The following is a 14232-nucleotide window of genomic DNA, read 5'->3' as shown; positions in this document are numbered from 1 at the left end:
GACCTGGGTTACATACTGCGTTAGACCATATAACTTCGAAGTATTTCATGCTTTATCAAAACAGAACATACTAGACAGTATCATATTTGCTGTATGTACTTTGCTGTCTTTATTGGCTTTCAAACTATTAATAGTTTGAATCAAAACATTGTATAGCATACATTTTAAATTAAAAAAAAATATGATTTTGGTATATTCTGCTCAAGACAAAGCCACCACTTCTACCACTTTCTGCCTCACCAAATAAATCTTAAATGAGTAAACTATGTACAAAATACATAGATTGCCACATATAGAACTAGCTTCAAGGACATGGATTTGTTTCAAACAATATCATACAAAAGATCTGGGACTGACATCTTTGTAATAGTTAAGAATCATTCAGATATTTGTATCATAAAAATAAGGGCCCTAGTCCCACGTACTAGGTACTGTACAATCATATGACAAAATGGCTTATTAATATATGTTCTGAGGAAAACACTAATTTGAATGAAAATTTTTCACAAATCAATGCTGAAATACTGATGTAAACAAATTTCCCAAAGTCACAAAATCAGTGGGTGTGTCAGAGATTAGAATCACTAGGCCAGTGGTCACCAACCTGTGGGCATGATCCCCCTGGGGGTGGCACAGAGGAATGTTCTGGGTGGCATGGCATGGCTCAGTCCAGCCCCCACGAGGGGCAGGGAGGGAGTACCACCCAGCCTTGCTCTGCCCCCAAGCTGCAGCCCCAGCCTTGGCCCCTGGCTCCCAGCCCAGCAGCGCCTCTGGCCCTGCTCATAGCCACAGTCCCAGCCCCGTGGCCCCACTCGTGGCCCCAGCACTGCTTTGGCTCTAACCCTTGGCCCCCGGCCCCAATCATGGCCCCGCTCCCTGCCCCGGCTCAGGATGGGAGGGGAGACAAGACAGCAGTAAAAGGGGCCACGATCTAAAAACTTTGAGACCACTTAGTAGGCACTACCATCTCTCTTATCTGACTTCTTGCTCCCTACAGGATAGAATATGACCTGTGTTTAGTAATAGCTTCTGCAATATCCCAGGTGTGATTTTTCCCACAGCAACTAATAGGTGATGTATATTTTATCGCATTAAGCTCCATTCTAAATACACTTGACACCAGACTGATGCAACTGCTATCATCATCGCTCTTTAGGATTACATTTCTTAGACTCAATTACCACAAAAGCAAGCATGTTGTAGCAGCTTTTAAAACAGTTTTCTATACAGAAGACACCTACAGTAACTCTCTTTGGCATGACAACTCTTGCTTTGGACTCAGCTTGGATAAATTAGTATTATACACTTATATGTCTCTTTTCATATGCAAATTATAGAGGACTGGTCACACCTCCATAGTTAATAAGTTCTGTTTTGAACCTAAAGCAGGGATTCAACCTCATTGTTTTCTACGAAAAATGCAATGCATCTTTCCCAAACTTACAGTGCGTACTCTGAGTACAGGGTAATAATGGTTTGCCTGCAAATTTACGAGTAAATCCTTTATGAATTAAGATTAATTAAAAACCTGGGTGCTTTAAGAAATTTAACGTCTGTGTCATCTTTTCTTTGTCCCAAATGAGCCTAACCAAATAGCGCAGACACTTCAAACTTTCCATATAGTTAAAATTAATTGAAATCTTGTGCACAGGTTATATTTGAAAAAATTAAGTTATTAAATCATTAACAATTTTGTATCCAATTGCTATGATTATATAGGTTAGCCAGACAGACTCAGGTCAAAAACTTAGGTAACTTTTAAATGGGGCTGTTGTGAGACCAGAGGTAACTACTAATCAACATCATGCAAATTAGCTGTAGAGGAAGGAATTGATTCTATGAAGGAGACTGATCACAGGTAACAAGAGCGCTTATTGACAGAATACTGGGCCCAATTGTCATTGCTCTTCAGAGATTTCGTGAGTGCATACTAGCTTGGATATCAGTGCTCGAAAGACTTCCTGCAGCACTACCTCCTCGGCACCACTGCACACTGAGGCAGTTTTGCTCGGGAAACTGAGGAAGGAACAGAGGGGAGTCCTTACTATCTTGATACATTGGGACTGATCTCTCCGACCTCCCCTTTAACAAGCGCCAGTCTCACTAATACAGATCTTGAAACCCATAAGTCAATTGCAAATTAAGGGCCAGATTCACCAGTACGCTTCAGCTGCTTTGGGCTTCCCTGGTGACGCAAAGCAAGTGTAAACCTAAATCCCGTGGCTTGGTTTACTCTGGCTAGTTTATTGTACTGATGAATCTGTTCTCAAAAGTGAAATAATAAAAAACAACAATTTAAGATCAATACTACATATCAAGATGTTAAAAATATTGCAGGGAAGCATACTCTTTGGGTTTCTTATTTAGTGCTAATGTATGACATTTTTAATAAATTTAAACACATTAAGGCCAAAAAACCCCCACAGAAACAAAAACCTGCATTAAGGTGGTGTTGATGTTGAGAGTGTCAGTAACATAAGTATAAAAAAAACATTACAGGGATTCTGTAATTATCCCAAACCCAAGAGTTACAAACCCAGGGAATTCAGAGTAAAAGTTACACTTAAAAGAAATCCAAACATATTAAGGTAAGAAATGCATAGTTAAGATACCTTAACTCTGCCCTGTAGTGATGTCATGAAGGAGGAAAAAAAACAATGTGTCTTTTAATGTCAGTGCCTTAATAGTGTTGTTGTAGCCATGTTGGTCCCAGGATATTAGAGACACAAGGTGAATGAGGTAATAGGTTTTATTGGACCAACTTCCAACAAAGAGTTGCTTGTTTCTCCCACCCACAGAAGTTGGTCCAATAAAAATATTACCTCACCCACCTTGTCTCTCTTAAGAGTGCATTTTTTAAATCTTGTTTGGATTTCTTTTGAGCATAACCTTAACTCTGAATTTCCTGAGTTTATAACATTTGGTTTTGGGATAATTACAACATCCTCGTAATGAGTTGGTTATTCTTGCGTTATTGATACATACTATCAACCTCAACTCCATCATAATATTTTTTTTTCCTGGGAATATACACTGGGCTTCAAAGAGCATGAAATTTTTGCTTGTGAATACTGTAAATCCCACGGCACTGGAAAATGAAATAATTGTGTTAGCTGTTCACAGAATCATAGAATATCAGGGTTGGAAGGGACCTCAGGAGGTCATCTAGTCCAACCCCCTGCTTAAAGCAGGACCAACCCCCAACTAAATCATCCCAGACAGGGCTTTTGTCAAGCCTGACCTTGATAACCTCTAAGGAAGGAGATTCCACCACCTCCCTAGGTAACCCATTCCAGTGCTTCACCACCCTCCTAGTGAAAAAGTTTTTCCTAATATCCAACCTAAACCTCCCCCACTGCAACTTGAGACCTTTACTCCTTGTTCTGTCATCAGCTACCACTGAGAACAGTCTAGATCCATCCTCTTTGGAACTCCCCTTCAGGTAGTTGAAAGCAGCTATCAAATCCCCCCTCATCCTTCTCTTCTGCCAACTAAACAATCCCAGTTCCCTCAACCTTTCATTGTAAGTCATGTGCTCCAGCCCGCTAATCATTTTTGTTGCCCTCTGCTGGACTCTTTCCAATTTTTCCACATCCTTCTTGTAGTGTGGGGCCCAAAACTGGACACAGTACTCCAGATGAGGCCTCACCAATGTTGAGTAACAGTTTTATAGAATGAATTTACTATAGTACCACAAGCCCAGGATATAAGACAGGGTGAGATCAGCTCATCTGGACTGGAGAAATGGGACATGAATGTAAGGGGGGAAAAACTATAATTCTGGGAAATTATTTTTCCTTACTGCTCTCTACTAATTTCCTGTATTTTTTGTATTTTTCTGTGGTGGTTAGTTCCTCTCCAATGGCACTGATGTTGAATGCTGTTAAGAAAAATGCACAGTCTGTCCAAAGCAGTCATTTGGATACAATTATTTCAGATCAGTACAATTAAACCATACTTTTCAGTGTGAGGTTACTGATTAGACACAGGTTTTTGGTAATCTGGATGTTATTTATGGTCTACCTCTATTTAATTGAGATGAAGAGGGATGGGTGCATAAATGCACAGGAGAGCCTAGTATCTCAGAAAATATGAATCTTTAGTGAGCAGGGCAAGGGCCAGGAGGGTCAGCCAAATTCCTTTGGGCTGTGTCACAGCTCCTAGAGACCAGCTGTAGCCCTCTTTGTATGGGGGCTACAATTGATCAATCCCAGTATCTTTAATTAGAGCAGCAATTGTCCAGGAGGTGGCCAAGTACTACTTGTAAAAGATGGTACCAGCTGGAAATAGGCCTCTTCCTGCAATGCTCCCCTTCCCCGGCCATGAAAATATCACCTCTCTCCCCTTTTCTTTTGGGTTATTGCATGCTGGTTTCTATTGCCTCATTCCTCTCTGTTTGTGTGTGGTTGCACGTTGTACATCACGTTACTGTAGCGTGTCATCTGTTTGTGTGGGTACCTTCTCACTCCCACTCTGACTCTTGTATGCTGGGTAAAGGTGCTGGAGGGATGTAAAGCACTCTAAAAGCCCTGAATCTCACTGATGGAGAATTCTTCCTGTGCAGAAAGCAATGCAGCCAGCTGCAGGCTGTTTTTGGTGGACACTCTTGCAAACCCTGGTGTAGGAGCTCGGGTGGTAGGGGCATGAAGACTGGAGCTGCAGAATATAGTGCTGCAGAGATTCTGGGGTGCACTGCCACCATAGGCAGCTCCCCAATGCTGTATACGTTATGCTGGGGACCACTCTGGTCCCCAGAGCAGATCAGAATCAGTAGGGTGTAAAGGTGGCTTACAACCACTTTAGCCCCTTCTCTCCCCCTACGTTGCAAGATCTGTGCTCCTTTCTTTGTACAGACCAGCATCTCACCCCAGGATTTAAAAACAACTACACACATTCACATTGCACAGGCACATTTGGACTTCAAAGCAATTGTGCAGGTTTCCTCTTTCATGGGTACAGTCTATTTGCTCAGTATGCATGGGTGTCATGGTTCTGACTTGATGTTTGTTTCACAGGGTCACAACTTTAGGCACCTGGCAGTGGCAGAAGAAGTTAGTTCCCCTCAGCAGGGATAGAAATATTGGAGGATGGCACAAATCCAAAGTTAAGGGTAATACTTTTTCCTCCACAAATTAGACATTAACCTACCTCTTATGGAAAAGAGAGCTGGATTCAGAAGGAGGCCTAACCCCTGATGGCTAGGCTTGGTGGTTTCTTCTTGCAGTAGCCTGCTCTGGACTGTAGGCATTGAAATAACAAGGGCCTGATAGGGTTTTGTGTTTTAAACAGGATGTTTAAGCCTGGGACACTTTAGCATGCTCTGGGTTTGTACATGAGAAGGTGTGAGGGAGCAGCTCAAGTCTGCTCTTACTTTTTCACATTTCATTTCAGCTAGGACAGATTGCCTCTAATGTTTGTCTCTGTCCTCAATGGACACTGCCACTCACAAAGGAAAGGAAACTAGAACAATGCAAACTATACTGTAAACATAAGAGGAGATGTATGCTGAGAACGTATTTCACAAGATGAAGGCTTTATTTCACTTTACATTTATTTTTATTATTACAAAAATTTTAGATTTAACAAAAGTTTTCCTTATAATTACTTTAAATTCCTGGATTTTGTATTGATACCATAATTTGAATATTCAGTTAGAGTCTGCAGCTAGAACATGTCATCTCCTGAATTTCAGTATAGTCTTTCCCTCCTCTAAATACACACACACAAACACACCCACACTAATTAGTGTGTAACTGTAAAAACAAAAAAGCAAGTTCTTCTGCACCTGAACTGGGTGCTGAAATGCTGGCTCAAAAAAGAATCATGTCGTCAGTCTAAAAACTTGTGCCTAAGCCACTCATCCTTCCTTTAATGACCACAAAACTGGTTTGTCTGCTTTTCACAGACACGCAGAAAATAATTAGGAAGATTATGTTTTTAATATACCAGCAATATTTCTGACCATGAACTACATACTGAAGGATTTTAAACTTCATTAAGGTAAGAACAGCTGTTGTAGCCTGCTAATCACTAGTGCTTAAGCTTCTCTTTCTGCAGTCACCTGAATACAGTTAACACACATTATTTTGGACAAGCCACTACAAATAATGTCATCAATATTTCATTGCAGCAGTAAGTCTCTTCTGCATTCATGAACCATTGAACCCCCCATTATTGCTACTTCTGTATCATCTTTATAGTTAAATATAAATTTATTGTTTTTATAGACTGTCACGCACAAGCAGAAACCAAATATCACTCACATGATTCTACTTATGGTTTTTAATGTGTTACTTCTCCTCACTAGTACCTTGTTACAGGCCATTGATCAGAATGGTTCTTTTGGTTTTGGCCAGCTGTAAATTCACAAGTCACCATACCCATTGTAAAAAAAAACAAACTATGAAACACAGCACCTGGTAGACACAAGGCTTTGCATGGCTGATGAAAACAGTCACAAAATTGGAAAAAATTTGGACTTTAGAACAAGCCCTGCAGTACTTACCCTAGAAAACTCTCACTGATTTCTACTGAAGTCAATACATTTTTTCCCTGAGTTAGGGGTGAAGGATTTGGTCCTTTGTCAGCTAAGGAATCTAACATTCAATTATAAAATCTGGAAATATGTTTAATATTAAAACAGTTAAAAAATAAAGTGACTAGCTTTTTGGATAATGAATCAATATGTACAGTCTTTTGGGAGAATGAGAAATGATCCTCCTCTCTTTTCCTTTCTTTAGCCCCATTTAAAAAAAATTAACTCAAGAAATAAAAGCCCCTCTCTCTTTTAGAAATGTACCACTCTGTACTGTTTCTAATATTTTCAATCAGACCTTTAGGGTACAGCAATTCCTGGCAGTACTGATCCAGGACACAAACAACATAAAAGTCCATCTTCCATGCTTGAAAAGTCTTTGAAGGAGATGGAAGGCAGAATTTTTGTGTAATCTTAAGCCTTATCTACACTAGAAAAATTCTGATAGCATAGCCATACCAGTATATATACTGACAAACCTACGAGTGTAGAAGCAGCATATACCGGCATAAAAGTGCTTTTCCTTATGTCTCTCATAGAATCAGTGTTAACCATACTGTCAAAAGCTCTTTTATGCTTGTATACATATCTCTATACTAGGGCTTATACGGACATAGCAACATCAGTTAAGACAAACAAAAAAAAAATCACACCCCTAACTGATAAGGCTATGCAATTATAATTCTGAAGTGTAGACAAGACTGTACATAGAACAAAAGCCAAACTAATGTTTGCCATGCACTATAAATTGTAATGTGATTGACATCAGGTCATAAATGCAAGGATTTTATCAATTGTAGTTTTTTTTACACTCATCTTTCCCATCTTGTTCAGTTTCTATCATATTATAATGACTCTGCACCATTGATATAGGATGTCAATAGAAACAGCTTGTTCCTGTTTTATTATCATATGATAATAAGAGAAATAACAAACAAAAAACTGCATATATGGAGATCTAGCAATTGCACAAAATCAAGAACTTTCAGCATAAAAATGGTTAGTCAAATGACATTCAGTTATTGGAGAAGTGGTGATATGCAAGATTCCCAGACCAGTACATTTATGTACAAGTGGTTAAAAAAAGGCTAGAACACCACCATTAACCTGAATTTCTTTTGTTTTGTGGCTTAACAGAATATACCAAGAATAGCAAAAGTTTTAATGTACTTTCATTTGGTATGATTTTAAAATGAAGTACATGGATCTTCTTGTACTCAGCTGCTTGGGATTTAATACATACCAGTGAGAAAGATACAAGGTACAGTCACAATTCTAGCCATTATTTGTCTAATACACAATGGTTCTAGGGCAGAAGGTTTGCTTTCAATAGCCAGCAATTAGAAAGGAAGAATAAAAACCATGCAGAAATACTCACAGCTTTGGTTTGGCAAGGACTGGTGGTGGTTCCTTTGTGGGTGAAAGCAGGACAGCTGGAGCTGGGGCAGATTTATCACTGCTAGCTTTGCTGTTAATCACTCCATTTGCTTCATGACTGGGATGGATGCCATTGGTTTTCTTCTCAGCAGAGTTGAGCTGTAACTGAACGGCTGCTATGTTGGGTCTATACTCAGTGTTGTTCACCTGTTGGCTCTCTGTATGCTTCTTTGGAGGAAGCTCAAGAGAACTAATCTCTAGAACTGGAGGGGGAGGTGGGAAATGTTGGAAATCATCACTGTTGGATTCTCTTGTTGACAGCTCATGGCTAGAGCTTTCAGAGTTGGCTAAAACAAAAAAGAAGATAATCGCTGTCCAACAAGCCATATTCAAACTATATAACAGATACTTCAACTCATATGCACAGTGTGCTTTTAGTTCATTAAAGGTGAGATCACTTCACTTTTGTTATATATAGTAGCTACATCAGCTGGATATTCTTTCGGAAGCTTTCACAAATATCATGCCAAATTAGATATGCTACTGACTATTCATTTCCTAATTACCCATGATGCAGGTGCAATAGTTGCTAGTTAAGAGTGAACAATTTCCAGTTATTCAAGGACAGCTGCCTGAATGAATTGCCTGCTTTAGAATTTTGTTAGCATTTGCTGCACATATTCAACAACATACATGCGAGTGGTTAGTGTACTCCAAAACTTAACTGCCTGCATTTCTGTTTTCAATTTTACATAAAACATAAGGATTTTATTTTCATTTTTTTCAGCATAATTTCATCTATTTTCTTTATGCTTCTGCTGCCCTCTAGCCTCAGAGTTCTGATGTTAAGGAATCTGTCTAGCTTGGTTACATTATTTTTCTAAACCTATCTTGCATAAATAAAAAATTATTATTAAGAAACTACAACTATAATTTTGGCACACCCAGGGTGTGTTCCATCTGAGGATGGCAACACACTTTGTAACATAGCTTTATCCATCAACTAGGTAGATATTGTCCCCACTTTATGGATGAGACACATTAGCCTCAAAAATATTGTTGACTAGCCCAAGGTCACACTGGACACCAGTGACAGAGCTGAAAATAGAACTGAGGTTTCCTAGCGTCTCAGTCATTTGACTTAGTTGAAAGAAAAAATTCCCTACATGACCCACTAAGAAGTGTACTTTAACACAGGGGTAATAAATATGGTATGGATTGGATTTATTTCTGTGGGTTGCTGGTTTTAGTACTGAGAATTTGTCAATGGACTTAAGTTTAAGTTTCTTAAAAAAAATTATTTCTTGTATCAAGAGCCTGTGACAGGCACATTCTAATGAACAAAAATCACAGAATCATAGAAATGTTGGGAGGTCATCCAGTTGAGCCCCCCATGCTGAGGCAGAACCAAGTAATCCCTGACAGGTATTTATCTAACCTTTTCTTAAAAACCTCCAGTGATGGGGATCCATTGCCTCCCTGGGAGCCCTATTCTAGAATTTAACTACCCTTATAGTGGGAAAGTTTTCCCTAATATCTAACCTAAACAAATAACAGCCTTTTGACGGGTTTGACTTCTGGCTTTCACGCATTTCACTCCAGCTATTTATTCTTCAGAGTTCCATTTATTCAATGACATTCCTACCGGATATTTTCTTCATAATTCCCTGGTGATACTTTTTCATGTTCGTATGTGGCCTTACTATCATCCCTTTCATTAACACTGTGGCTGCTTAAATAACTTCTTCTTGTTTTTTTGTTATTCCCCGGGTGCTTTTTTAGGCTCAGGGCAGCAAATGAAAAGAGTCTTCATGCGCCTGCCTGCATTGCTGCGGGAAGAGGCAGCTTTTTTCAGCTGCAGCCGCTTGATTGTACTTGACCCGCTCTATTAGCAGCTGGATTTCTGGAAAAGATTTATAGGCGTCCATATGTCTTCTTTTTAAATGTCTTTTGAGGATAAATGCAATAACCTGCCCTTATTCTCCATTAAGGACAGCTTTCAGACTCAGAGCATAATCAGCCAGTGCTGGAAGATGTGGGAAGACTCACACAAAGATTGAACAGTAGATGCAGCAAGAAGTTGCCTAAACAAAATCTCGGTCTCGCAGCAACTGTTTTCTACAAAGGCAGTAGCCAGATAACTGCACAGATGTCATATACGTTAGATCAGGGGTGGGCAAACTACAGCCCAGGGGCCGCATCTGGCCCTCCAGGCATTTTAATCTGGCCCTCGAGCGCCCGCCAAGGAGCGGGGTCTTAGGCTTGCCCCGCTCCACTGCTTGCCCCGCTCTGGTGCTTCAGCTGGGGAGTGGAGTCGGGGGCTTGCCCCACTCCATGCAGCTCCCAGAAGCAGCAGCATGTTCCCCTCCAGCTCCTATGTGTAGGGGCAGCCAGAGGGCTCCACAAGCTGCCCCCGCCCCAAGCACCGCCCCTGCAACTCCCATTGGCCAGGAAACTCAGCCAATGGGAGCTGCAGAGGCAGCACCTGTGGACAGGGCAGCGCGCAGAGCTGTCTGGCCACGCCTCCATGCAGGAACCGGAGGGGAGACATGACGCTGTTTCTGGGAGCTGCATGAGGTAAGCACCACCCAGAGCCTGCCCCCTGACTCCCTCCTGTGCCCCAACCCCCTGCCCCAGCCCTGATATCCCTCCTGCCCTCTGAACCTCTCAGTCTCAGCCCTGAGCACCTCCCTGCATCCCCAACCCTTCATTCCCAGCCCCAACCCCGAGCCCGTACCCACAGCCAGAGCCGTCCCGCACCTGAATCCCCAATTTCGTGAGCATTCATGGCCCGCCATACAATTTCCATACTCAGATTTGGCCCTCAGGCCAAAAAGTTTGCCCACCCTGTGTTAGACTATCTAAGAACTGCAATGTACAGTTCGTCTGCCCTTTTGACACATACCTGAGCAGACGGTAAGTTGTGCACTGCTTGTTACTGACCCATATTCATTTGTTGCTGTGCATGTGAAGGTTCCTGCATCTTCTGCAAAAGTCTCTGCAATTACTAATGTACATATCTCTTCTAGAAATGAATAGAGAGGAACAAACCAATGATCAGCTATGTAAGATGCTGTACATGGAGTTGTGCATTTAAATATCTCAGTGCATTATGAGACAGAAGGCTAAAGGTCACCTGCTAATCACTCAAAGTATATTGCTTTAAAAAATGGTTGCACATCCTAAACAGAGAGCTCAATAAATCTGTTTTCAAAGGGGCCTAAATCTCACCGTTTTTCATTACCATATTTGTGTACACAAAAGCTGACTTTTGTCTACAAATTGCCTTTGCATATGCAAATAATCTAACTATCCAGTTTCCATATGCAAACACAACTTGCACACTTTAATCCAAGTCATATCTAAGCTTTTTTGCTTGCAGATTACAATATGGCCTCTCCCCCCCCCAACACCACCACATCCAAAATCTTGCATTTATAAAAATGTAAGAAACAGCAAAATTCTTTGGCCTAGAACAAACCACTACTAAACAGATACACTTTTAAAAAACCCAATAAGACATTAAACAAATATTGAAGTCTCTCTCATTTGAAAAAAAGTCAGTTTGGATTGAATATTTAGCTCCTTCTATTGCTCCCTGCTTTTTTTCCATACACGTTTGCCTCTCTGATTACCCTTAACAAGCATACCATAGTTATGATCTGGTTGTACTGAAGTCAACAGGAGTTTTGCCATCAACTTCAATGAGACCAAAATCTGGAGCTGTGCTGCCTAACCTTCAGCAGGGTCCAAGTTGGAAAGCTTACATCAAAGTCCAAATTTACCTTAAGTTTGGGACTGTTCAAGTCTCAATTTGAGCTTAGCTGCAGGGGTTATTTTACTATGGATAAAGTCTCCTTATTTTCATCACTTTCATTCACTATAATGGTAATATTTTTGATTAATTGGGCTATATTTTCAGTTTCTCCCAGAAAGTCACCCTATTTTATCTCCTACTGTAACTGTACATGATACAGTGAGCTATAAATAAAAGGCTGATACACTATATTGATAATTCTTAGGGCTGTCAAGCAATTAAAAAAATTAATCGTGATTAATTACACTGTTAAACAATAACAGAATACCATTTAACTATTTTGGATGTTTTCTACATTTTCAAATATATTTTTTTCAATTACAGCACAGAATACAAAGTGTACGGTGCTCACTTTATATTTATTTTTCATTACAAGTATTTGCACTGTAAAGCCTCCCCACAAAATAGTATTTTTCAATTCACCTAATACAATTACTACAGTGTAATCTCTTTATCATGAAAGTTGAACTTACAAATGTAGAATTATGTGCAAAAACCCAACTGCATTCAAAAATAAAACAATGTAAAATTTTAAGTCCACTCAGTCCTACTTTTTGTTCATCCAGTCGCTCAGACAAACAAGTTTGTTTACATTTGCATGAGCTAATGCTGCCCACTTCTTGTTTACAATGTCACCTGAAAGTGAAAACAGTTGTTCTCAGGGCATTGTTGTAGCCAGCATCACAAGATATTTATGTGCCACATGCACTAAAGATTCATATGCCCCTTCATGCTTCAACCACCATTCCAGAAGACATGCGTCCATGCTGATGATGGGTTCTGCTTGATAACAGTCCACAACAGCACAGACCGACACATATTCATCTTCATTATCTGAGTCAGATGCCACCAGCAGAAGGTTGATTTTCTTTTTTGGCGGTTCGGGTTCTGTAGTTTCCTCATCGGAGTGTTGCTCTTTTAAGACTTCTGAAAGCATGCTCCACATCTTGTCCCTCTCAGATTTTGGAAGGCACTTCAGATGTTTAAACCATGGGTAGAGTGCTGTAGCTCTCTTTAGAAATCTCACATTGGTGCCTTCTTTGCGTTTTGTGAAATCTGCAGTGAAAGTGTTCTTAAAATGAACAACATGTGCTGGGTCATTATCTGAGACTGCTATAACATGAAATATATGGCAGAATGTACATAAAACAGAACAGGAGACATACAATTGTCCCCCAGGAGTTCAGTCACAAATGTAATTAACGCATCTTTTTTTAACGAGCATAATTAACATGGAAGCATGTCCTCTGGAATGGTGGCCGAAGCAGGAAGGGGCATACGAATGTTTATCATATCTGGCACATAAATGCCTTGTAATGCCAGCTACAAAAGTGCCATGCAAATGCCTGTTCTCACTTTCTGGTGACATTGTAAATAAGAAGAGGGCAGCATTATCTCCTGTAAATGTAAACAAACTTGTTTGTCTTAGCAATTGACTGAACAAGAAGTAGGACTGAGTGGACTTGCAGGCTCTGAAGTTTTACACTGTTTTGTTTTTGAGTGCAATTATGTAACAATAAAAAAATCGACATTGTAAATTCTACTTTCACAACAGAGAGTGCACTACAAGACTTGTATGAGGCAAATTTACAAATACTATTTCTTTTGTTTATCATTTTTACAGTACAAATATTTGTAATAAAAATAATATACACTTCGATTTCAGTTACAACACAGAATACATTATATATGAAAATGTAGAAAAACATCCAAAATATTTATTAAATTTCGATTGGTATTCTATTGTTTAACAGTGCGATTAAAACTGTGATTAATCATGATTAATTTTTTTAATCGTGATTAATTTGTTTGGAGTTAATTGCTTGAGTTAACTGTGATTAATCAACAGCCCTAATAATTCTACAATAGTTTATGGAAGCAGATTTAAATAATCCTGATCTTGCACAGTTCTAATGGATAGTTTCATTCTAAGGCTGCTCTGGACAACTGGGGCAGGTCTACACTTAAAATATTGTGGGGATGCAGCCGCATAGCTGTAGCGCTTCAGTGAAAACACTCCTACGCCAATGGGAGAGCTTCTCCTGTCAGTGCAGTTAATCCACCTCCACGAGAGGCAGTAGCTATGGGAACGGGAAAAGCCCTCCAGATCACACAGTGGGGATTAGGTTGGTATAACTGCATCACTCAGGGGTGTGGATTTTTCACACCCCTGAGTGACATAGTTATACCAACATAAGTTTGTACTGTAGAGCTAGTCTTAAAAGCTTCCTTTCATAACACACATTTTATAACACCTCCCCATCCCTCCACACTATAGGTCATTGACTATTAAACACATACCACATTTTGAAAAGACCCTGCTTCAAAGGAAACAATTTTGCACTCTAATGTAGAACTCTGCATATTCATCTGATTACCAAATACTACAACTGGCAACCCGCAGAGTTGGAAAAAGCAGCAGACTATTGAATTTCATGTGGGAATCAGTGTATGGAAAAGAGCAGTAAGGCTGGGTCATTTACTAATGCCTTCTCTTAGGTTA

The 14232-nt window shown here is 40.0% G+C and overlaps 1 protein-coding gene across 3 annotated transcripts in view; it reads right to left on the bottom strand.

The window, feature by feature from the left end:
* The window catches only part of PALLD (palladin, cytoskeletal associated protein), a 343963-nt gene that overhangs the window by 173335 nt on the left and 156396 nt on the right, over positions 1-14232 (bottom strand). For all 3 annotated transcript variants that reach the window (XM_075127793.1, XM_048847662.2, XM_075127792.1), the window contains exons 9-10: positions 10818-10937; positions 7914-8259 (exon numbers count right to left, since the gene is read on the bottom strand). In XM_075127793.1, the coding sequence (XP_074983894.1) occupies positions 7914-8259; positions 10818-10937 (466 nt within the window). The remainder of the gene's footprint in view (positions 1-7913; positions 8260-10817; positions 10938-14232) is intronic.

This window comes from Caretta caretta, chromosome 4, assembly GCF_965140235.1.
Source record: "Caretta caretta isolate rCarCar2 chromosome 4, rCarCar1.hap1, whole genome shotgun sequence".
Lineage (NCBI taxonomy): Eukaryota > Metazoa > Chordata > Testudines > Cheloniidae > Caretta > Caretta caretta.
The sequence above is the reverse complement of the archived record's forward strand: the minus strand, read 5'-3'. Positions and strand labels throughout refer to the sequence as shown.